This window comes from Poecilia mexicana, unplaced genomic scaffold, assembly GCF_051168715.1.
Source record: "Poecilia mexicana isolate PSO_F unplaced genomic scaffold, ASM5116871v1 scaffold_2, whole genome shotgun sequence".
Lineage (NCBI taxonomy): Eukaryota > Metazoa > Chordata > Actinopteri > Cyprinodontiformes > Poeciliidae > Poecilia > Poecilia mexicana.
In genome coordinates this window covers 16,577,735-16,603,117 of record NW_028263371.1, presented here as the reverse complement: position 1 = coordinate 16,603,117, position 25,383 = coordinate 16,577,735, and the positions used below count along the sequence as shown (strand labels likewise).

Below are 25,383 nucleotides of genomic sequence, written 5' to 3'. Positions count from 1 at the left end.
TTAACTTTTATCTCCAAGATTTAATCCTCCTGCTGTCCTAAAAGAGGTGGTAATGGACCTTGTGTCCGTGTTTACAATTGGGGTTTTTTGCGATTTCTGGAACTGACGGTCTGACGGAACACCATAGTCTCTACCGTGACGACTGCCTGGCTTTTCCTGAGCGTCGGGCATCAGGGAGGGCTTCATGTGACAGGTACACAAAAAGAGAAGAACTCTATAAGAGGCTAAATACTTTTTTGAAACTACCCCATAAAACATGAAGTCCAGTATATTGAGCGCAAGGATTTCAGTTCCCATAGAAACAGTGCTTGCCAGGTCATATTCCACGTGCTACACGTTCTACGGCTGGAGGAACGTCCAAAAGCCAACTCAGAGGCTCTTACAATGGGCAACAAGCCTTCGGACCTCCTGGGAGAAATAAAAGCACATTTTAACTCAGAAGCGATATGAAAACTCTCGGCGCTAGAGTCCTCTTCTTCACGTACAGCGAAGACAGAGACTAGCATGTGATAGGTGGAATAAACCACAGAAGAGCCACGTCACGGTGAAGCAGAGCAGCGACTGAACGGCCTGCGTCCCCCGGCCTCCGACGCCCGCCGACAGCTGGCCCTCCTCCGGCTCCGGCAGCGTTGCGTTGCGTGCACTCTCGGTCCCGTTCCCCATCTCCTCCCTGAGCTCCTGCTGCAGCAGCTTGGAGATGAGGCTGTTGAAGCGGTTCTCCGTGGTGGGCTGCACCTCAGAGGACGGCGTGGTCAGGTTGACCTCGGCGGGGTCGACGCATGTGCCGTTCGCCGTGGGGAACACCACCTGGCTGAGGTCCAGGCCCGCCACGGAGGACGGCGAGGCGCACGGGATGTCCCGCACCAGCTTGTAGCTCTCCATCCACTGCTTGAGCCAGTCCAGGCCACAGTCGCACTCCCAGGGGTTTTTGAAGAGGTACAGGTGACCCAGGAAGTAGATGGGCTGGAAAACGCTGAGGGGCAGCGTGGTCAGGTTGTTGCTGTTCAGGTGGAGCGTGATCAGGCTGGTCAGGTTCTCGAAGGCGCCCTCCTCGATGTTCAGCAGCTGGTTCCGGTCCAGGTACAGGACCTCCAGCTCCGCCAAGTCACCGAACCACGTCTTGGACACGTTGATCAGCTGGTTGCCCCCGAGATTGAGCATCTTGAGGCGGCTGAGCCCCCTGAAGGCGAGCCGGGGCAGGTCGGACAGCAGGTTGTCGTTGAGGTAGAAGTTCTCCAGCCGCACCAGGTCCTGGAAGGCGTTGTCATGGATCACATTGATGCGGTTCTCCTGGAGGTTAAGGTACCTGAGACGAAGAGGAAGGAGAACAGTGGACACGTTGGTGTCTGTGGAACAGTAAACTTCCAACTACAAAGTTTAACAATCGTATTTGTGGTTCAACAATCTCCATATTTGGGGGTGTAAGCCTCACTTCCATACTGGAACATGAAACAAAGTCTCTAATTTCTTATGAAATGTTTTAGTTGCTGCCAAGTGTTTCACAGCTGCATTTCCTTTACTAACAGTACTCTGGCGTTCAAGGTGATGTGGCAAAATAGGGTTGCTAAGGTAACATCCTCACCCAACCTGCTTTCACATCACAACCTTCAGTGTGGTTTTTTATGTGGATTTCTTGTGACAGATCAGTATAAAGCAGTGTACAACGTTGTATTGGAGGGAACATGAAACATGGATTCCTTTTCTTTTACAAACATCATTCTACCTGAATGAAACATGTCGCCTGTTTCATTCAGACGCCCGTAGGAAGGGAAAGGAAGCCTGCAGACGTTTCTCACCTGAGGCTCCCCAGGCCCAGCAGCGAGTTGTAGGCCACCGCCTCGATCTTGTTCCTCTCCAGGTAGATGTGCGTCAGGTTCTCCATGCCCCGGATGGCCCCTGGGATCCTGCGGAAGTTGTTCTGGAAGCACAACAGCTCCGTCATGGCGGTCTGCTCGATGAAGATGCGGTCGGGGATGCTGAAGAGGTTGCAGTCGGACAGGTCCAGCCGCAGCAGCTTCTTCAGCCCCGTGAACGTCCGGGTGTGAAGGTAGCTGATGTACTCGTTGTGGGCCATTTTCAGCTCCAGCAGGTTCGAGAGGCCCTGGAAGACACAGGTTTTTAGGAGCTGCTGCTGTTTAGATTCAGTAGTTTCTTAGCTACAGCAGAAACCACTGAGTAAAAGGACACAAACACATTTTTCTCTCAGTCTGAAGTTAAGTCGGACCAAACTTTTCTTGATTTACTTTAGTTAGAATTACCAAAATTACTTCTATTTGCTCAATGCCAGAAAATTGGTGAGAAATTCTTTTTAGACATTTTTAGAAATATTTTTCCTGTAATTCAAAAGCTTACGTGCATTTGGTCAGTATCAGGGATAACTGCCTTAAGATGTATGACTTTTGGGCTTCCTTCCACAAACTCCTGAGAGGTGAACTGTCCCAGCTTAGTTAATTGGACTCTCTCCTGCTTCCTGGTTTGACCCGTTGGGAAGCTCAGCATGAAGCAGCCAAGATATCAGGAACAGAATCACGGAGCCGCACCAGACTGGTTCATCCTTGGGAATAATTTACTGCTGCTTGAAGGGGCCGTGCTCATTTGTTCAAACATTTTTACTGAGTATGAACACGATGGGAACGCCCAACCGTCATGATGCTCAGGACAGTGACGGGTTCTGGGTGCCAGAGATGAACTGGTTCTGTTCCGAAATGTGCAGATTGAGCCCAGAACAAAAGCCAAAGACCTCATGAAGATGGTGGCTGAAGCTGGTAAGGCAATGATAGTATCCACAGTTAAACTGTCCTGTACTGCGTTAGTTGAAAAGCCACCCAGCAAGGAGGAAGTCGTTACTCTAAGCCTGATTATAGTTTGCAGATGAACACTGTAGTGACAAAGATCTTCATTTCTGGAGGGATGGACTGTACTCTGATGAAACTAAAGTGGAACTGTTTGGGTATAAGGACCATTGTTACGTTCTTGTACCGTCCCAGCTGGTAGTGTATGTTTTGCTGCAGGAGGAACTGGTTTGCTTCATAAAATAGGAAAGAAAATTATGTGGAAACATTAGAGGAACATCTATAGACATCAGCCAGGAAGTAAAAGCTTGGGCCACAGATTGGTCTTCCAAATGGACAATGACCCTAAACATTCAAACTGGTCATGCAGTCACTGTGTTGGTTCAATCATCTCAAAGTCCTGACCTCAGTCCGAGTTCTTATCAGATCTGAAAAGGCGCCTTAGTGAGGCAGGCTACAGACAGGAGGAATGGACCAGAACTCCAGGAAAATACTGGGAGAAGCGTCTGGAAGGAAACCCAAAAGATATAAATGACCATGTTCATTAGTTGTCTGGAACGGCCTGGAGGAACCTGGACTCCAGGATGAAACAGCTGCAGAAATGACACATGGGGAATTTTACACAACTTCTTGATAGAAATTATACAAAAAGATGAGGTTTTAGGTTCTTCATAGATTCTAAGTGAAGTCTTTGTACCTGTAAACTTGCAGAGCAACAATCGAGGTTAAGGGGCAACAATCAGGGACCTCTGCTACTTTTTCTATAAATTCTCATCACATTGAATTACATTTAAAACCCAGCCGTCTGGCTGGAAACGGGTTGTTGATTAAGATATGGCTAAAATACGACTGAAAAGGAAACCTTGAAAGCTCCCGGAGTGATGAAGGAGATGTTGTTGTGGTCCAGAGACAGAGACTTGAGCGAGGGCAGGGTCCCGAAGGCCCGCTCCGACAGGAACTTGAGCCGGTTCTTCTCCAGGTTGATGGCGGACGCCTCACAGGGGAACTCTCTGGGCAGCTCGGCCAGGCCGGCGCGGTCGCACAGCACGCTGCAGCTTTTCTCCTGCGTGCAGGAGCAGGACGGCGGGCAGGCCCGGACGCACGCCCACCGCGCCAACGCCGACTGAGGCAGCAGGCACAGCACAGAGACTGAAAGGCAACGGGTGAGACAGGGCAGTGAGGCCAAATCCCTGCAGACGCTCCGTCAGGGCAGCTGGATAAAATCTAAAAAGTGTAGCATCCAAATGTATTCAAGCCCCTTTACTCTGTTAGTCAAAATTCAGTGTAAATCAGAGGTGTCGCCCGAAGGCCAATTGTGAGATTTTTTTTTTACCAACATAATTTTCTCACATTGCTAAATGTTCCATTTGTTTTTATAGTAAGTGGACCCATGTCTATCCTCATACATTTACTGAAAAGTTCACTTTGTTGCATTCGAATCAGGACCTGACAGCATGAAGCCGGCTCCAAGGTCTACAAAACAACGTATCATACCCTAATGGAGGAAATTCAAGAACAGATGAAAAACGATATCAATAAATGAAGAAAACATGGAAGAGTGAGGAGGAGACTTCCAAAGGCTAACCTTGCTAGACTGCATGGCTCCCTGAAATACCAGAAAGTAAATAAGAATTTGATCCAATATAGAGCTACTTTTTCCATGATATAAGGATGCAAAAAACACAACTCAAAGTTCCTCTATGGCCGCCCCAACCCCAGATCCAGAACCTGTTGAAAACCAGACCTGCTGGAGTCCATCTGGATGATCTCCAACTGGGGATCTGCTCTAGATTAGATTCTTCTCAACAGATTCTTAGAACAGATCAATGCGTGGATCAACTTTCTTCAGTTGAACAGAAACAAAAGTAAAGTTATTATCTTTGGACCTAAAGACGATCTGTGGAGTCATGTGGGCACAAAGCTAGAAACAAGAGATCAGGCCAAACATCTGGGGTAGTGATGGACTCTGACCTGAACATTCAGAAACACATAAAGACAGTTACAAACTTGGCCTTCTATCACCTGAATAGAGGACAAATGACTCAGTAAGACCTAGAGAAACTCAGTCATGTGTTTACCTCTAGTCACATTGATGACTGCAACAGCGTCTTCACAGGTCTGACTAAAAAATCAGACTCAGAGAATAGACTTTAAAATATTGTTGTTAGTTAATAAATCACTGAACATCTTAGACCACAGCACATCAAACTTCCAGACCTCTCAGATCTCCTGGTTCTGTTTCTGCTCAGCATCCAGAACCAGAACCAAACAAGGAGAAACAGCATTCAGTTTCTATTCACCACAAATCTGGAACAAACTTCCAGAAAACTGTAAAACAGCTGAAACACTGAGCTCCTTTAAATCAAAACCTCACCTGCTATATTAGATGTACTTTTGGTTCATGATTTTTTGATAAAGGCATTTGACAAAATGTAATGTTTATTGCTTGTTTCATAAATGGTTAGTGTATTATATTTTCATCATGTAAAGCACATTGAATGTCTGAAATTTTCTATGTTAATAAACTGACTAATAAACTTTACTTGTACAGGTTTAACCACACTGGCCCCATTTCTTAAAAACAATTAGCTCTTGGTTAATTTTTGTTTTTTGTACTGAGATTATGCTGATGCTATAAAAAAAACAAATTCATATTAACACGTTCCGGTTAACGTGTGCTTGAGTCTGTTGCCATTCGACAGAACGAAACGGTCACACAGAGAAGCGACTCCATCAGATTTGAAGCTGGAACTGACCGGTGAAAGTGAAGGAAGTCATTCCTGCCGTTTCTCATCCGGAACATGCCAGGATTAATGGAGGTCTGGAGACGCACAAACACCAGCACCAGCTGTTAACGAATCGTACAAATATCTCATGAAATCATCAGCAGGGAGAGACGCAACCGGAGAAAATGGAAGTGAGGCGGGTGGAGGGGAAGAAATACCTGTAGCCCTTTCTGGAGAGCTGCATCCATGTGTGTCAAAGCTCCCTATCCAGATCCGCATGCATGTGTCCATCCTGTCAGTCCACATTCTGCAGCACCACCAGGCAAGTGGAGCAGAGCCTTTACATCAAGCACTGCTCACTGTGTGTGTGTGTGATGGGACACACAAACACACCAAAAAGCTATCGCTTAATGGCCGTCAAATCCCCTGGATGGAGTGATAGAAGGAGGGATGGGGTTGGAGACGGCCGGTTGGTGGGATTACACAAGTAAAGAGCTCTTATATGGAAGCACCGAGTCACAGATGTAACTTAACGCACACACACACACGTTTGTGTTGCTATCTTTGTGAGGACTTTCCATTGACTTCCATTCATTTCTACAGCCTAAACCTTACCTTTACCCTTTTCCTAACCCTAACCATCATATCCCTAACCCTAACCCTACCCAAAACTCAATTCATACCTTAGCCCTAACTCTGACCCCTGACCCAAAAACAGGGTTTCCCCACAACGTAGTATATGTCAGGAAAATCGTCCCCACAAGGTATTACAAACACACACACACACACACACACACATCATAAAGTTTAGAGGTAAAACTTCGAACTGCTTCTGTTTTAGTGGTTTATTGGCTAAGTCCACACAGTGATCTGATCAAACAGGCGATCAATACAATTTATTAAACAGATTAGCGGTTGGAGCTCTCTAACTTCACCCAACTTTAATGGCTCCATAACCTGCTTTTCACAACATGACACACAAATTATACGAAGTGGGCGTCACAAACAGAGCCGTTACGAAACCTGTTCAGCAGACAAAAGCCAGTGTGACCTCCACAGAGTGAGCAAAAAAAAAAAGTCCAAAAAGTGGGCTAAAACATGCTTTTCATTCAACTGGAATATTAATCCACTAGTTTGCATTTTTCCTGCTCCAGATGCACCGACAAGAGTCCGGAGCAGACTGAACCTTTCTGCAATATACAGGAGCAGGTTTGAAATGATTATAGAAGCTTAATATAGATGAAAGGCACTGATTTCATCCATGGCAGATTTTTTCACTTAAAACATTTTATATGAAAAAAATCTGCCAGTGGAACTAGAACTTTAGATCTATATTCAACTATTGACAATAAAAATCTTGCTGAGAAGTTACTTGTAAGTTTTAGTCTCATTTCAAATGTATTTATTTCAACTGCACACCTGGAATGACAAACTCCATATAAATGGGTCAAATTAGAGATTCAGCTCTCTGGCAGTAGTGGAGGGATAAACTTCCATATTTGTACTTCCTGCAGATTACCACTTCCTTTAGGTTTTCCTCAGCTTCTTTGCTAACAGTTCAACATGACTGTTACTGGGACACATGAAACGCTGCTCACTGTGTGTGTGTGTGATGGGACACACTCGTAGGTCCAGCTTAGCCTCTCACCTTGAAGTCTTGCGATGCGTTCCGGTTACCTCGGAAGTCTGAACTCAGGTTTGACGTTAGAGTCGAGGTAACGGGGTTCTAGTTGAATTGGGACGTCCTGTTTGCAGAACCTCTTGATTGTTTTAAACTTTACTTTCCAAAAGCAAATACTTTAATTTGTTCGGTTTAGAGTTTCAGGGTCTACATGTGGCCCTGTGGCATTAAGCAATACATGAATTAATTGCATAATAAATTAAAACAAGCTGAATTTCCATTTTGTTTTTCTTTTCATTCAGTTTTTGGTAAAAACTGAGTAAAGTTTTCAGTTTGGTGCTTTGGTCTGAATTAGTCCCGTTTTTGAGGGACCAATTTACTTTATTTTGAATATGTAAAATGTTTTCCAGTTCAGGGTTAAATGTTGATTAGAATTTAAAGTTTCTTTGAAAATGTGCTCTTGCAGTATTTCACCATTATACTACCTGAAAATGGTCTCAGAACATCAATATTAACTTCTAACGAAGCCTCCACTGACACAAACATCACAAACGCTGAAATGCAAATAGATCCAATTGAAATGAGTAAAGCGGCCATGACTTATGGCGTTTAAACTCGTTCACGTGATTTTAATTTAGTCATTTAATGGAGACGCAATTGCAAAATTGTGTTTTAACGTCAGCGGAATATTGAAGATTTGGACACATTTGCAAACGACTTGTGATGTGTCCGCTGCAGACCGCGTTATGTGCTCACACACATGGTACTGTGCAAAAATGAAGCCGATCAACTTAAGGAAAAACACAAAAATGACACAGTTGAAAGTACAAATGAAATCTTTATGCATTTTTTCCTCATCAAAACAAATGAAGCTCATCCAATCCATCACAAACTGATTTTCACCGCCCGTCTGCCAGGTGCCACACAGCAGCAGGCCGCTTGCTACAAGTCTTCTCAGCATCATCTACAGTAAACTTCTCAGAAAACATGCTTGATTTTTCAACAAACTTTTTGCATTCAAACATTTTATTTTGGTAAAATCTTACATTTGTTGCACAGCTGAGTACTCCCCACCTCCTCCATGCAGTGCAGCAGCCTAGAGGCTAACACAGAAAAGCAAAGTCTACATCTAAACAGCTCTGGGGTTTCTCTAAAGATTGAGCAACAAGTCTCAGGTTCTGCTTGAGATTCAGAGCTGAAGACCTGTTCCACAGCCACGGAGAACTCGAGAGGCATCATATATGCAAAAATACAACAAGGAGAATAAACCACATGTTTGTTTCTTTAAGGATTGCCATGTGCCAGACATTGACTAGAAAAAAAAATAAAACAATCAGGTCAAATTAGACTAAAGGATTAATGCACACAGTTGGAGAATCTGAACACTTCTGCACTGATATGCTTAGGAAATTTATTTGCTCTTTTGAAAGCTTTACACCAAACCTTGGCATGTTTGCTCAAATCCACTTTGAATTTTGATGACCAATTGGGAAATCCTAATAGATGGCTGGCCATGTGGAGGCCTCTGAAACAGCTGTGGATATTAGAAACTGAGTCCAATGGATCGTATACATTTAAAAAGCTCACACTACCCCGAAATATATAAATTTCACGCATACAGGTGACATTCAACATTCAAGTGCCAGTGTTTTTTGTACTGTCTTTTGGTCAAGTTTCTGAAACTTTCAAAGAATCACTTAGAGGCTTACAAAAATAAATATTTGTCAAAAATGCTTAATAAATTACACAAAACTAGCAGCAAAAGTAGAATCTAGAAATCTGTGCAAATGGCTAAATTCCCCCCCAGACTGCTAAATCCCCCTGGTCCCAAATAAATCCTGGATTTCAACGTTGAGAACCCTTCCCCCTTTGTAAACAAGCTGCGTTTTTTTTGTGGGTCTCCCCCCCCCTCTCTCTCTCTCTCTCCACAAACTCCTCACACACAATATTTGGAAGCTTAAGGACACATATCAGAGACATCTATATAAAACTCTAGATGTGCAATAAAACAACTTTAGTAAAACTCGATGGGCTTGATGTACGAGGGCCTACACACATATCAAGTAGCACCATTCAATCTCTCAATACTGTCAGTGCATCCGCTTTTCAGATTTAAAGAAAAGAAAAATTAAAGGTTTCAAGGCACATCACACCTGATGAGGACTGGGGAGCATTCGGTATCCGACTCCTGCTCCTCTTCCAGAGGAAAAGCTGCTCCGAATTTTTTTTTTATTATTTCCTGATACTACTTAAATGTTCCGTACAGAAGGTAGGACACCTTCCGATCTTTGGCCACCTTCAGTTTTGTGTGTAAACCAAACGGCGGTGCACTGAAAAAAGTCTCGCCCCGCGCCCTCACCCACCCACCCCACCCCGTGTGGTTGGAGTGCTGCTCCCCAACGTAGACCACCCCCACCCACCCATTTTTCCCGCTGGTTATTTGAAAACCTCAGTGATTACTCCAATGTCCCGTCTCCTAACGATGAACCACGCCTCCAACGCAGCTTGAAAAAGAGAAAAATGTTAGTAATTAAGTTAAGCCTGCGACTCAAGTTCACGTGTCCTTTCTCCCTTGACCAAAAAACAAAAACACTTGCAAGCGTAAAATACCCAATGTTGTGGTCCTTTTGTGCAGCCATTTTGAACTTCACTTTCAAGATGGCAGGCATTGCTTCGATACACCTTTTTTTTTTGTAGAGAAACGATTCACAAAAACCTGACTGGGGTTTTTCCAAAAGTAATTTGCATACGCCTGCTCCAAGAACGTCTCAAGTAAAAAGCAACAAAAACCACCGTTCAGTTTTCTTTTTTTTTTTTTTTTTAAAGTAGCTAGCGCTTGGTAACAGACTAGCTGCCGTAACACGTCTATCGGAAAGCGTGGAGTTCCAGCATTGGTTTCTTGGTTTTTGTACCTCAGCGACTGTTGGCACTGAGCTTAACGACTGCTGTGTTTCTTAAGATTACGTCAGGAATGGCTAAATAAAAAAATAAAAAAAAGAAAGAAAGAAAAAGACGACCATGTCCCTAAACAGAGCCTGTCCAGGATAGAGTGAGCAGGAAAAAAAAAAGAGAAAACACTAATGGAACTTTGTCCCCCTTCGGATTAAAACGGCGGCTTCACACAGTGGCCCAGTTTTAGAGAAACTAATGGCTCCATTAGCTGTTTGACAATAGAAAAAGGCTACATGATGTTAGAAATTTGAGGTTCAAATGGAATCATGACTCCAAGAGCCACAACACCCAAGAGTTTGCCAAGGTTTAAGTCCAAGCTTATTTAAACTTTTCTAGTTTCTTTTTTTTTTTTTTTTTAACGACTTTTTTTTTTTCCCAAACTAAATCTTTAAAACTAATTTTGAGCTCTTGGCCATGTTCATCTGATGAAATAACATATATTTCCTGGTTAAATTCAAAAAGGCACAGTACATCAACATACAAATAATCCTCAGGTTACCCGGTTTGCGGGGTAGCGGGCCCCGCAGTGAGAACAAAAATACTTTTTTTTGAACAATGAAAAGTCCGAGGTTGCGGTCGGACAGTGCATGTAAGCATCCATGCTCGCTCTGAGGTGTGCAAAATCTCTGCGGCGCCCCCTGGCGGTCGGCACGTGCTGGTGATTTTCTTTGCGTCGTGCTGCGCTTCCTTTCGAGGGGAAAGAAGCCGGTGGCAGAGAACTGGGGTTGTAATGTACTGTCTGTCAGTGGAGCTACACAGGGAGGGTTTGTTATGGTCTGGCTTAGGTTAACATGTGGTTTCCAGCAGGTTGGCATGACAACCTGTTCCTATGGTGTTTAGTTCCCCCACCAATCTACGCTACCAGAGTGGTTGTAATTTCCGCCGTAGCCGTCGCTGTAGAAGTTGCCGCCGAAGCCACCTGGGAGGAGAAAGTCAGGACAGGTCAGAGGAACCGACTAGTTTGGGAAACAGGTGAAAGTCATGACGGCACAAAAACACTTTAAAGGGGCAGCTTTATGCATTTTCCAGGCACATAGAGGCATTTTATAACACAGTCGAGTAACTTTTGATATTATAAAATGCTATTTATGTCAACTATATTTATTTGATATAAATATGAAGTAAATATAACTTAACGCCTCAAAATTAGACCTCTGTCTCTGCAAGAAGCTCCTGCTCTTTGTGAAACTCCGTCTTCAAGAACCCTTTAATGTTTTTACCAGCGTTGTTCTGAGTAGCAGCTGGGATAAGTTCAGTGGATGCACAGTTCCACTAGGTGTTAGCTCCTTCAGACTAGCCAGAAACAATTAGCAATGTCCACCCAGGCATTTTGAACAGCTGAATGGTTGCCATGGGTGATTAAAGGGCAAAAGAATGAAAGAATCATGGCAATACTAGCCATGTTTTTGAGGGAACAACATAGAATTTTTTTTTTTTTAGATTATACATGATGCTGCCCCTTTAAAAGCTGAGCCACATTAGCTCGTGTACCTCCACCAAAGCCACGGTTTCCTCCGTGACCGCCAGCATTGCGTCCTGAGCGGTTGCTGTTGAAGCCTCCGGAGCCACCCGATGCCTGGCGGTAGTCTCTGGCTCCGAAACCACCAGAGAACCTGCAGGAGAGAAACCAGTAAGTGTTTGCACACAGGAACCAGACAGACATCAGATTTAGCCAGTCTGAACATGAGAACAGAGACAACCAGTTTAGCAGCTTTTAGGAAACGCATTTTTACTACATGGTACTTATTACTTTAGAGCAAATTTATTTTGAAGTTGCACTACTCTTGAGTAAAACCTCTGGGTACTTTATGCACTGAACTGAACGAAGAACAAACTAGTTTGAACCAAAAAATACAGACACACCTGCAGTTTTGCTGAAGTTTCATAGTTTCAGTTTTATACACCGAATAAACAGATTTGGAAAAATGCTTCTTTTGTCTGATTTTCTATGAATTATTTTCATTTTGACCTCTTACTGGAAGAATTGACATGGGACCAGATACTGGGGCGTTACCTCTTGGAACGTCCGCGGTTGGTGCTCTTGTGCTGGTGCTCGTAGGCCAGGCTCTCCAGCCAGGAAGGAACCTCCTGCTTGGCCTCAACCAGGATGTCCAGCAAATCTTTGGTTATGTTGCTGTTTTTGTCGTTAAAGAACGACGTGGCCAGACCTGAGCAAGAGTCCACAAGTTATGTTACATCGCCGTTCTTTAAAGCAAAGAGATCATTTTAAGCTACTGAGTGGGATCGTACCAAGGTTGCCCACACGTCCCGTACGGCCGATACGGTGAACGTACTCCTCAATGTCGCTGGGCAGATCGAAGTTAATCACGTGCTTCACGTTGCTGATGTCCAGACCTCGAGCAGCCACCTGGACAGAAGGAAGGACATTTATTTGGTGTTCCTCAGTTGGCTCAGTGTCCTTACAAGCTCAAAGTCAGGCAGGAAGCATGCAACAGCAACGGCTTTTTGGCAAAACAACTCAGGAATGATTACATTTAGAGAAATATAACGCAACTATGGGTAACCTACAGCTGTAGCCACCAGGATTGGGCAGCGTCCAGAGCGGAACTGGTGCAGAGCTTCCTCTCTGTCCCTCTGAGATCTGTCTCCATGGATGCTGGTGCAGGCGTAGCCCTCGCGGTACAGGAAGTCTTCCAGAGCGTCGGCTCCTTTCTTTGTTTCCACAAACACCAGAGTCAGGGAGTCTTTACCTGGGGAGCCATGAGGAAGCCACATGAGGGGGCTTTGAAATGCTAAGAATCCACACACATGCAGCAAGTACGGAAATATAACCTGAACGTGTTTTACAGAAGCAGGAACTGAAGACATCACTGAGGACGCAACAGGAAGATTATAAAGCCCTGGTGATAAATTCCTCTTTACTGAAACAGGTATTGGAGTTCTTTTAATTTTACCGATCATCAAAAATCCCCAAGATTACTTGAATAGTTTCATAATGTCTGCTATGCGTCTGTTTATTGGGTTAAAATTCAGACATTTAATTATGCAGGCCAGTAAAAAAAACAACTTTAACAGTCATCTTAGCGTTCACTTCAGTGCCAAGAAAACAGGCCAACTTTCCTCCTCCCCCATAGCCAGGCATGCAGGCCTTAAAACAACATCTGGAGGTGCCAAATAAGTTCTTCATTAGTATCAGAGCTACACAACCAACCCAGTTCAATTCAGTTTAGATTGTATTTCTATGCATAAGACAAAACACTGAATCAAATTCCTAGGAATATGAATAAAGTTACATGACTCTGGTATGAGGCGAAGCTTTCTGTAGGCTGGTCATGTTCCTACTGCCAGGTTTCCCCCAATGTATTATAAGCCTGGCGGGCCACCAGGCTTTACTTGGGAATCCACCAGTCTAAGCACCACTTATTTATTTTAGGTTTTGTTTTTATGTTTGCATTTCGTAAGACTTTATAGTTGATATTCAATCACTAATCTTTCAATAATACATAATTATCAAGTGATATTTTCAAATTTTTAAAATTTTTTTAACTCAAAAACACGACAGGAACTTAATGAGACCGACTTAGCGCCCCAACCACCAGGCTTGGCAAACTTTCTGGGGGAAATCCTGTATTGAAATATCTATAGCTCTTGTAGCCAGAGGCTGACATTAGCTTAGCATTGCAGACTTGAACAGAATGAGATGCAACCATTTTCATTTGTTAAATGAAGAAAAAAAACATTTTACCTGTGGCATTGAGCAGATCCAGAAGGAAAGACCTCTTGTCGTTCTCTTCTACCCAGACAACCTTCTGCGTGATGTTCTCTGATGTGGAACCGACGCGCCCCACTGCCAGGAAGATGTAGTCCTCCAGGAAGTCACGAGCAAGGATCTGAGATCAACAGCAGCCAACAATGAGATGACCAGACTCATTGAACGCACCGCCAAAGCGACACTGTAAGGCTGCCGTCATGAAAACATACCTGAATCTCTTTGGGGAAGGTGGCGCTGAACATCATGGTCTGGCGGATGCCCTTGGGCGGCATCGTGTCCTGCTCCACGATGCGTCTGATCTGCGGCTCAAAGCCCATGTCCAACATGCGGTCAGCCTCGTCCAGAACCAGGTAGCTGCAGACACGATTCAACATTTAGTCACCGACAGATCCTGGTGTCAAACCTTTGAATTCAAACGTTTGATCTTTTGACATTCCAGTGAGTCGGATACTAACTTGCAATGGTCCAGACCGATCTTGCCTCTCTCCATCATGTCCACCAAACGTCCCGGTGTGGCCACCAGTAGATGGCAGCCTCTTTCCAGGTCCCGGATCTGTTGCCCGATGTCGGCGCCGCCGTACACCACACAGGGACGCACGTGGGAGCGGTAGGCGAACTGGACACCAGGAACCAACAGGAGGTCTTGTGATTTCACACGGCAGTGAAAAAGAAGAACTGAAGAACTATTTGTTAGCTCCAAACTCACCTTCCTGGCCTCATCGTAGATCTGCAGAGCCAGTTCTCTGGTTGGAGCCAGAACGAGGGAGATGGGGTACTGCTTACGACGGCCGTACCGTCCATTCTCCTGGAGGTTGGAGGAAAACTCAGGACCAACCCAACATCGTGTGGAATGATTACAACTTTATGGACTGTTTTTACCTGTCCACTGTTCTTTGAGGCCTGCAGAGTATCTCCTGGCCCGTCTGTGTAGATCTGACTCAGAACCGGCAACAGGAAAGCAGCGGTTTTACCAGAACCTGAAACACACATGGGCTCTATTAAATAAAGATCTAAACAAAAACCACTAACCATCTTAAGACAACAAACTTTACTTTAACTGTAAGGAACACCAGAGATGCTAACCAGTCACACTAAACGCTAACCCGTTTGGGATGAGGGACACTAACCCGTCTGGGCGCAGGCCATCAGGTCTCTCTTAATCTTAATGATGGGAATGGCGTGCTTCTGGACCGGAGTGGGCCGGGTGTAGCGGGTCAGGTTGATGTTCCCCATGATGATCTCCCCCATGTCCACATCATGAAACTGCACAATGAAACAGTCATTAGTCATCAGGCTCCGTCTAAAAACAGGAACAGAGACGGTGAGGGACACCCACACTCTCGATGTGTGGTGGGCAGTTCGTTCCAGTCGCCTCCACGGGAATATCGTCGTATTTCTCAAAGTTTATCCCCGTGTTGCTTCCAGAGAAAAGCTCGCTGCAAACAGGATACAGTCAGGATTAGTCTGACTGTAACATACAGACAGATTATTCCCAACCAGCTTAATGTCGCTCACTGTTCCAGACGCTCATTGGGTGCAGTAGGCTTGGACCAGTCATCTTCTCCTCTGGACTCCTCCACCCAGCGGCTGTTCCCACCACCACCGAACCCCCCACGCTCGTATCTGGAAACAGATGCAAATGTTCTGTGTACATGTGGCGATATAATGCTGCTGCAGCAAACTATCCTTTTAGAAGGTGAGTATTTTATAGATTATGCTGACAATCGGCTCAAACAAACCATTTAACCACTTAAATTTAAAACTGCAAAAATACATAAGAGTTGTAAAATTACTTTTTAAAAAAAACTTTCATGCCTAAAATGTGGTAACTTTTTCTTTAGCATATGCTTGATGAATTGTAAAAGCATGCATCTGCAGCTAAGGCAGAGTAGTAGATACAGATCATCCTGATTGATTGATTAACCAGTTAATGGGATGGAAAAGGTTCTTAAGTTTCATTTAATGGCAGAATTTGAACCAAATGAAGCTAGAACTGCCACGTGAAGGTAATATTTACAGACAAGGTTTTTCATCTTGGATCCAAAATATATACATTTTTGTTCAGTGTTTGTTTAATTACTGCTCTGTTCTTTCAACAAATGCGGTATTTGGGAGTACGTATGCGCCAGCTAGCGATTACTACATTTCAATAATTGATTCATCTCGATTACTTGCTTCAGCCCCAAGTTATAATGAAATTTAGCATCAGTAACTTGTTTGGAAGGGTTTTTCTGCACAAATGACACCTAGATGTAAAACTGAAGATAAAACCTCTGATGCTCTGAACACTTCATGTATTTCAGGGTTGCTGTAAGTGAGCGTCACACACACCTTCCTCTGGAGCCAGACCCACGGTCGTTGAAGAACGCAGACTTGGACCGATCGTTGCGTCCTCCAAAGCTGTTGTAGGCGGCGTCTCTAGGGGCTCCTCCCCAGCCTCCGTCTTTGTTTTCGTAGCCTCCAAACCCTGCGACGAGGGAAACGAAACGCCGTCACTGACGAACTCTGAAACTGTTCTGGCACAATCAGCTGTCAGACATCCAGAGATGTCTGCTGCTTACCAAGGCTGGAGCTGTGTGTTTTCCTTAAAGCAAAAGTCCTGTTAAACCGTCAATTTATGTCACTCCTGACCTTTCCTCACAGCTAACAGACTGGGATGCAAGTTTAAAAATGCATGCTTACTATCAAGAGAATGTAAACAGAGACACTTTAAAAAAAAGGGTGGGGTGAGGGCTTACGGCTAACGCTACGCTACACCTTCGGCTAGTTAGATTTTTAAGAGAACAGGAATTCCCCACCTGTATTTTGCAATGGTTGATTAAACGAGCCTCCGCCCCTGTTACCACGGTAGGCGCCACGCCCACCTCTGTCATTGCGAGGGGGTCCGCGCCCTCCGAAACCCCCATTTGTACGGTTGTCATGGAAACCATTCACAAATCCGTTGGTGCGTCCTCCGTCCCACCCAGGTGAATCTTCACATTAAAAAGAGAAAAAAAAAGAAAAAAAGAAAAAAAGAAAAAAAAGGGAAAAAAAAAAGAAAAAAAGAAAAAAAAAAGGGAAAAAAAAAAAAAGAAAAACTAGGTTTAGAAATGGTTTTATATCCAGTTGCTAACACTTCAAATACACACAGCAGGTTTAATTAGGTCCATCACAACTGAACTGCAGACAACATACCAAAGCAGGCAGGTAGAAACAGGCCCCTTTGACACTATTGTTTAATAGAGTAGAAATTACTGTGCAGCACCAATTTCAGCAGCCACTGCTCCTGCTGGTGGCCACACTTCAGGTCTGAAGCCGGTGAACGAGGAACGATGACCGTTAGTCTAAGCGTTCTGCCGAAACGTCCTCAGCCCAAATATCAAAAGCAGAACAGCCACACGGATCTTGGCAGACTTCCAAGGTCTTTTGTTGAAGATAAAATACTTTTAGACCCAGGAGTCAACAAAATCCTCCATTGTGGAAACCATTAGTAAGCACACGACAAGCCTTTTAGTAAGCGCACAGAGATGGCCAACACAAGCGATCACAACGCCCGGTCAGACACTGATGAGCCAAAGAAGTCTGTGTTCAAGGCAAAGCTGACTGAATGTTCAGGTTGAGAAATTAATAAAATGTTTGAAACATTAGGCAGCTATTAGCGATCATGTTTTTTTTTTAAAGTCTTAAGAGTTTATGGGAATAATCAGAAATGATCAGTAACTAAAATGTGTCTAAATAAATTATCCACCTAGGATTTGTTACACACCAATTTGATTTTTTTCTAGTTCAGATTTTTAAAGTGGATTTTAAAAAAAAACTGGAAGGATATTAATGTTTCCAGAGGTTAAAGGTCAACCACCTTCCCAACATTCACAAAATCAAGCAAATCTGTGACCAACCAGCTGTGCTACGAAATAATTTTGCTGCACAAACCATCACCAGGTTGATCCCTGCAAACTCCCCCCCCGCCCCCCTTTTTTAAGCTTAAAAATTATAATGGCAAACAAAAAATGTTCACTGCACATGTTAGCATAGTTGAGAGACACATTTTATTTGATTTTGTAAATATGAAGCATCTTGTGTTGACCCTTGATGACTGCTGGAAAAATTTAACATTAATATGAAAGCAGCACAAATGAAAAGTTCTTGCTGCATAAACCAGCAGAAATTGATGTTCAAATGAACTAAACACCATTTTTTTGTTGAGTTTGAAGAAGGTGGTGGGGGCACATTACTGGAGCAGGGGTCTGCCTCTCCAGTCTGCTCCCTCTGTATAGCAACTTCTGGATGCTTTCCTGCTCCAACAAACATGAATCAAACAACTTAATTACCTCCTTTTGGAAAGTTACACAAAATCCTGAACCATCTGTTTAACCCAGGTGTGTTGGAGCAGAGCTGAATCCAGGATTCTGGTGCAGTTATGCTAAATAAAATGGGTCCAACTCCACAGGTTGATGGTAGCAGAGACTCAACCAGATTCTACTAAACAAACCAGCTCTGCATCCCTTTCACTGCCTACAGAGTAAATCGTCAGCCACCCAGGTGATGCGGGGTAACCCAATGCATCGCTGCCATGCAGCATCATCACGCTCATTAGCAACTGTGCTAAGGCTTTCAGCTAGCTGCACACATTGTCAAAGTGTGCCAACAGGTAGATGGGACAGCATGCAAGCGGAGGTCAAAGTGTACCGCATCGGTTTCGCCAGCCGCCACTGTAGGCATGGTAAAAGGCAAGCTCTTGAGAGGCCAGTCTTGGGTAACCTGAGTAAAAAGTAGGGAAGCAGGCTTTAAGATCTGCCACTCCTCACCCCCACCCTCAGGGAGTACTGGCTCATGCAGGGTTTTAAGTGTTGGCTTTGACTTTGCACAGTAGTTACCCATGGTACAGTCATCCCATCCTGTAGGACAGCTAGCTCCCTGCACTGGCTGGCAATCAGCCTGCCATGGTTGGGGGCACTGCTTAGGGGCATCTTGGAGACCATTGAAGGCGAGATAAACAACATCAATATTTATATGTATGAAGAGGGGGAGGGGAATCCATATTGTCCATAAAAAAGGGAAAAAAATAAACCAGGACTAAGGAAAAGGTAGCCAATAATTAAATGACAAATATCTTGCCTTAGAATTAGCTTCAACTGCAAGCATTTCAGCAAAGAGAAGCGCAACAATTAAGTCAAGTTAAAGGGATGCACCGATCCACTTTTTTCTTTTTTAATTTTGAAACCGATATTTGAGGTTTAGTTTCGGCTGGTACAGAAAAATGTACCGACTTAAAACAATTTTATTCATTTTACTTAAATGTACATAACTACACCAGTACAGCAACACTTGAACACACCAACTTGCTTGGTCAAACAAGCGAGTGAAAAAACTTTAATTTGTTCACTCACTGCAATTAGGAGAAGAACAGAAAATGGAAAATAGTAAAGAAACTGACTACCTTGGTCAAACATGTGATCAAGTGCAACAAACCTTTCAAATGGTTCAAGAGAGGAATTCTTAATATAGTGTTGAATACATAAAGCATGATGTTACTCAGTACAAAGCCTAGAGTTACGCTGAGTAGATCTGCCCTTATGGAAAAGGTGCATCGTCACAGATACCACATTTTTTTCTTCCTCATCAGGATTGATATCAGTACTGGATTGGTGCATCTCTAATATTGAATTAATAGTTTTTAAACCTTCCTCCCATCAAACTCACTTTATTGGTGTGTGAAATTGTTATTTCATGCATCTCTAAATGCCATTTGCCCTCAGCAAAAGCAGACATAAGGGACTTACAGAAATTTACTGGTGCCACTGAATAACCACACTGTTTACCAGCGGAATAAGAATTTCCTGCTGTGGAATAAGAAAAACAGTAAAAAAAAAAAAAAAAAAAAAAGGGGAAAAAGGGTCAAGTGTGCAACCACACAGTACCATGACTTTTAGCTTGCTTTAATCTCAAAATATGACAGTCCCAATTTCAGCCTTTATCAGAGCTGCCAACAGCTAGCACCGTCTTTCACATGAGACTGAATGAGCCAGAGCTTGAAGTTCGAGGGACAAAATGTTTCTGTTGAATAGCTGAGCAAAATTAAAGTGAATTGGCCCCATCCTCACACGTAGGAGCAGTCTGGGGTGAAACCTGAAGGCTCAGGCTGATATACGATACCACTTGACCTACTTTGTGAGCACCGAAAACCCGTCCAGCACAGAAAGAAAACGCACTCTGCACGGCGTCCTCTGTTTGTTCTGTGCAATGGAAAGGTTCCTCAGTACATTTTAAACCTGACAAAAGACAACTAGTGTCTTTGGCTTGACAGGTAAAGATCAATATGTTACTAAAACATACTGCTCAACGCCTCTGATCTGTTCTCAATTGTGCTTGCTTTTACCATGCTCTGATGGGCTTCTCTCATTAACAGAACTTGCACATCAAACTTGTTACGATTTTTCTCGGAGGCTGGGCACAATATTAGACAAACTCACCGGTTTTTGCAGCATCTTTGTTCCTCAAGTGAGGTGGAATGTAGCGTCCTGGGTAGAGAGAACACACTGGTGAGCACTGGGACACTTTAAAAAACAAAATCACTACTTTTGTTTTAAAAAGAATCCCATTTGATACATTCTGAAACCTCAATTAGTTTCTGCCTATTTTAATAGTTCAAACACCAACTATGCCTTGAAACGCAGTAATGCGCACAGTGCATGCCGTCTTGGAGCTACTGCAGAAGCTAACACCTACAGCCTTCCTCATCAGCCAATCAGCACCAAGAGGAATAAAAAGTGCTCCTGGATTGGATGCTTTGAGAAACACCAGCCAATAGCGCATCAACTAGCACTGCAGTGAGGAAAGTCAGCTTCCCAAGCTGCATTTTCATTAGAATATTTCAGATATCTGACTATATGCATTTTCTGTGAAGAATTTCAGGTTATGTTCCACAGAAAATAACCTGTGGAACAGATTATGTTCCACACTTCTGTCGATCTGGGGATCCACAGAAGTGTGAAAAAGATTTTAAAAATTTGATTATTAACCGTACATTCAGTCCTCCTGAGCCACCACACTGGACCCTTTGTACTTCCTGCTTCAGCACACCTGAATTAAATTAATGCATTTCCTCAGTGTAGAGCCATTCATCCGATTCAGGTGTGTTGCTCTGGTCCAGGCCACTGCAACCTGCCGCTTTCTGGAGCTAAAAACAGGCTGAACAAACTTTTTTTTTTCTTTATATAGGTGCAACAAATGCAGATTTTAGGAGTTTAATTTTTCTGCATTTAATTTCCCACAGCAGAAAATGCATCTGTACTCATTTTGCAAACATTTTTTCTTCAATTTAAAAGCTAAAAAAAGTAAAACGTGATATTCATTAAAAAAATTTAAAAAAAACAAACAAAAAAAAAAAAAACAGTTAAAGTTGTTACTTACTGCCAGTTCCTCCGCCTTGACCGTCAGGGTTCAAGTCTAGGGCAGCAAGCTACAAGTGCAAAATAAAACTAATTAAGAATGTGATTGTTTCTTATAAGTACCGGAAGCTTTGATAATACGACATTTAATCCCTGTCATTAATATGCTTCGTCACTATAAAACATACAAATTTAAAACCCGTTGACCTGAATTATGAGTTCGGTTCATTTTAATGTCATGTTTCATATTAACCGAGTACAGTTCAAAGTTTTCAAGTAAATGAAATCACATGCACAATATAAACATTTTTATGACTAACCATAAAATTCATGGAAATACTGACTGCTAAGAAAACTCTTGTGTAATAATTAAAATACACAAACAGTAACAAAAACAGAAAAGTTAAAATAGCGGCAGATTATCAGAGTGTTTGTGGTCAGAACATCCAAGTGTGGTTATGAAAACCCTCAAACCAAACTCATTTTTGTATTCTAAATGTTTAGCAAGTCACATTTCCTTTTACTGTAAGGAGGCGAAAAAGAAGGACGGCAAACTAACTGGAAAGATCATCATCTTTGATGGAAACCAAAATAGCAACCTCTTACTAACATGGCCTCACTAAGGAAGGCATAGCAGATTATAGAGGAATATTTTAAATCCCAGGTTGTCAACAGTGTGTATGACGAAGAAGCTGACGGGCAAACTGGCTTTCATTTTAAGAAAGGTAAGAACAGCGGCTAAGCCCTAAAGCCCACAATAAAATAATCCAAACATTACATGTTGTGCAACTTAGCTTTACTAAACAAATTCAAACTGACCTAGTTAAAATAAAGCGGGATCAAAACAGAAATGTAGCCGAGCTGAGCTTTTGAACTTTGGAGCTGACGACGCATTTTTTTTGGTCTCCCTCGAGATGAAGAAACAAATCTTTCAAGAGATGTTAAGACACCCGTTTATGAGTTTAATTACCAAAATTACTTCCGTTTGCCGTGTTTACTACTTCTGTCAGCCTACGCTTCGTTTTTAGGAAATAATAACTAGTTTTGTCGCTGTAACTTCGCCCTTAAAAAGAACTCAATAAGCGATACGAATTTAGGTCAAGGGAATGAGAGCTACAAAGCGCCCATTAAGCGTCAAAGTGCGATTTGCGGTGTTAAATAATCGGATAAAAATGTTGAAAATAGATATTTAAATAAACAATGTTACACAAATAACTTTACCAAATGGGTGTAACTATATTTATTTTTGGGAAAATGTGTAAATACACGTCATGGAGAAGAAATAGGTCGTTCGTGGATGTTTAAACCCAGACGCCAAACATTTTTTCCTGCGCCACGTTTCAGGCTGAGCAGGCCTCATTAGCTGCGCCGCTCTGCCTAGCAGAAGAATGCCGGCCGGGTCTAAAATGTCAGCTAACCTAGTAGTTTTCCACTGGCTTTCACTGGTTTTTAAACCAGTACTCGGTCAAACGAAACTGCGTTCGAATACGTTTATGTATTAAAGTTGAAGAAATTACATTTTAAAAAAGCGTCGTCACATATTTCAAGGAGGACTTCAGTCGGCCAGTTCGCTAGCACATCGGAACATCATGTTCCGCCATCACAATCCTCTCCACTGCGACTACAGCCTCCATTTTAGCAGCCGCTGCGTTAGCTTAGCTTGACTAGCTCCCCTCTTTTCTCAGTCGAAACTAAGGTTAACAGGACAAAAATTCTCAAACTTCCCGAAAGAAATAAGAACAAGTTGAAATTACTCACCTGCTGATCTAGACCGTGTGGATTATCAACGACCACATGACTCATAACTAAAGAGAATAGTGGGGGATTATTACTGAAGAGAAACAATTTTCTTTGTTAGCACCACCGGCTGATCTCAAACGGCAAAATTAGCTATTTTTTTCCTCTGCAAATTACGACGAATAAATGTAAAATAACGTAGACCTGTTGTTTTACTTTAAATAAATAAAAAAAAGTTGATCGTTACAAATATAAACTTTCAGTTCTATTTCCAAATGAAAGGACTAATGTAGAGCTGTTCAGCAGAAACCCCCTCCCGGCAGGCTGGACCGTGGCGGAATGAGACTCCGACTGCTCAGGTAGCGCGAGATATCACCTCTGTAACCTCAGGCCTGTGGTCTGATGACTAAATATCGCGATGCTTTCTGCATGACCAGGAGAAAAAAAAGGGGCAAAACATAAAACAGGTTTTTCGTGGCTTTGACCGATACATCTGATATAGTTTATGATACATAGACAGCGGAGTTTTAAAACTTTAGATTCAGTACACATATTCTATGATTTTAATATGCCACAATTTTTATTTAATATCAATCTATTGACCAGTTTTATTCATTCGGTAGAATGAATAAAACTCACTTCAGATATAGTTTGTCAATTAAGAGAATTATGCTAGGTTTTTCTGTTTGTTAGCTAATTTAGTGTCTATATTCCTGTAAGTTTTTCTTTCACTTTTATTCATTATCCAGCAAAAACACTGAAGGCTGCATGTGATGACATGACAACTCTTAGATTGCAGGAAAACTTGCCAATATCAAAGTCATGAAGAGGACCTGGCCAGACGAAAATGTTCTGAGTTCATTATGAACAATCCAGTGTTAATTTTCAGTCAGGTTTTTTTTTTATTTTTATAAAACTCTTATGTTCTGACCTATGCATTCCCTTCAGATTAGTTCCAACAATGTATAAAGAGCTCAAACGTACCAGTTTGAGCTCCACATGGCACCTGCAACATGCCATGTGGTTTATTCTGAGAAAACCAAATTGTTTCTAGATAAATGGTTAGCATTCTGGATTGTCCTTGGTTGTGTTTTACCTAGATTTAGTTAAACAGAAGCTTGACTCACAGAGTAAGTGTACTTTAACGTACAGGACCTACTTTCAACTCAACCTTCTCTGGTTGGGTTGAAAGTAGGCCATTCAGGGTGGTTTCCCTGTCGTCTGCCTGTTTTTGTCAGGCGAGGGGAGGTCCATCCCTCCCGCCCCCAGTCTGTTGTTTCTGTGCCAGCTTCCTCTCTGCTCCGAGACCAGAGTAGTTACAGGTTGAGCGGCCTGCTCTAATCGTTTGACCCACACTTGTTGCCGCAGACACCAAAAGGAGGCCATATGTTGTTTGGGATAAGACACACCAACTGTAATTAGTTTCAGGGCTGCAGGTCGGCCGGGTGACACATTCAGACAGGGTGTGATGTTGAAGAAATGTACCACCTTTAATATTGTCTTTGCCCGCTTCCAAATTTTTTCCTCCCTCTCCTTTTGTGTTTCTTCAGCTCATCGTACAAATTTTTAATATAAGTCGAAGATAAGTTCAAGAAATATACTGGCCATCAGATGGTAACATTTAGAAACGAGCTTTCCAAACCAACCTAATCCTATGTGGAAATATAATACACCGACATAGAAATGTAATATATGTAACTTTTATTTTTAAAAAAATATTTTTTACATATTTGTTGAAACTGTCATCTAGCAAAGAGTGCTAAAGCTAGTTAGCATGGCCACTGATGATGGGGCATAAACAGTTTTCCAGAAACAATGAGTTCTTTCACCACCATTGGCACATTTAGCAGCAAGTACATGAGGTTGATTGACAGCTCTGAGCCCCTCCTCCTGGCTCTGATTGGTTGCTTTTGGTCAGGAGCAGTGTGTTTCTTCAGATAGCAATAGTAGCTCAGGGAGAAGCTGGAGGAGATTTATCTTTTTACAGATTATCTGTCTCATACCATATTGTCACAACATGGTGACAGTTTTAAAAACAGTGTAAAAAAAAAACATTTTTTTTGTTAAAAAAAAATTACATACTGCAGCTTTAAAAAAAAAAATCCAAGGCGAGAAACGAAGTCTCTGAAATCCGTCAGTTTGGAAAGTTTTACAAAGTCATATCTAGACAGGCTGGGCAGAGACGGCATCTATGGCAATGTTCTGAGGCCAAAACATGCTGAAAAAATTAAATTAAATTTAAAAAAACAGCCAAAGACCCATCTCACATTTCCCAGAAATCTCCGGGCTTTGTTACCTCGGGGTGACAGAATATTTACCACCGTCTTGAGCAAAATGGAGGCTTGGTCGCTCAACGTTTCTCCGCAGAGATGTGAAAGGCTCATTGCAGGTTATCATTGGGGTTCAGTCAGTGCTGCCAAGGGTGAGACACCCAGTCTGCAGGGAGTAATCA

At 42.8% G+C, this 25,383-nt stretch overlaps 2 protein-coding genes across 8 annotated transcripts; both read right to left on the bottom strand.

Annotated features, from left to right (window-relative positions):
- Positions 1 to 20: 20 nt before the first annotated feature.
- On the bottom strand, positions 21 to 3,996 carry nyx (nyctalopin; the record flags this gene model as incomplete). Its single annotated transcript, XM_088003927.1, has 3 exons — positions 21 to 1,306; positions 1,797 to 2,101; positions 3,655 to 3,996. Coding segments are annotated over 3 exons (1,476 nt in total), but the record flags the coding sequence as incomplete, so codon positions are not given.
- A 3,961-nt stretch (positions 3,997 to 7,957) lies between these two features.
- Positions 7,958 to 23,293, bottom strand: ddx3xa (DEAD-box helicase 3 X-linked a). Of its 7 annotated transcripts, none has more exons than XM_015006278.2 (21): positions 22,953 to 23,293; positions 21,217 to 21,265; positions 20,277 to 20,324; positions 19,587 to 19,646; positions 18,681 to 18,773; positions 18,493 to 18,564; positions 16,623 to 16,796; positions 16,156 to 16,291; positions 15,340 to 15,447; positions 15,161 to 15,260; positions 14,952 to 15,087; positions 14,704 to 14,801; positions 14,531 to 14,629; positions 14,280 to 14,440; positions 14,034 to 14,178; positions 13,798 to 13,942; positions 12,621 to 12,802; positions 12,342 to 12,459; positions 12,106 to 12,259; positions 11,583 to 11,704; positions 7,958 to 11,010 (listed from the first exon to the last, which is right to left on the bottom strand). In XM_015006278.2, the coding sequence occupies exons 1-21, from the start codon at positions 22,995 to 22,997 to the stop codon at positions 10,928 to 10,930; spliced, it is 2,328 nt and encodes a 775-aa protein (XP_014861764.2). In that variant the 5' UTR covers positions 22,998 to 23,293; the 3' UTR covers positions 7,958 to 10,927. The 7 variants fall into 7 exon arrangements, with proteins under 7 accessions (XP_014861764.2, XP_087868127.1, XP_014861767.2 ...); XM_088012001.1 differs by having other exon boundaries at positions 16,689 to 16,796; XM_015006281.2 differs by lacking the exons at positions 18,493 to 18,564; positions 18,681 to 18,773.
- Between the last annotated feature and the right edge of the window lie 2,090 nt (positions 23,294 to 25,383).

Excerpts from the sequence above, each read along its gene's own strand:
- ddx3xa (XM_015006278.2), bottom strand. The coding sequence starts at position 22,997 with ATGAGTCATGTGGTCGTTGATAATCCACACGGTCTAGATCAGCAG. Across the intron at positions 21,266-22,952 it reads CACACGGTCTAGATCAGCAG|CTTGCTGCCCTAGACTTGAA; the intron begins GTGAGTAATTTC and ends TTGCACTTGTAG. Across the intron at positions 12,460-12,620 it reads CAATCCTGGTGGCTACAGCT|GTGGCTGCTCGAGGTCTGGA; the intron begins GTAGGTTACCCA and ends CCTTCTGTCCAG.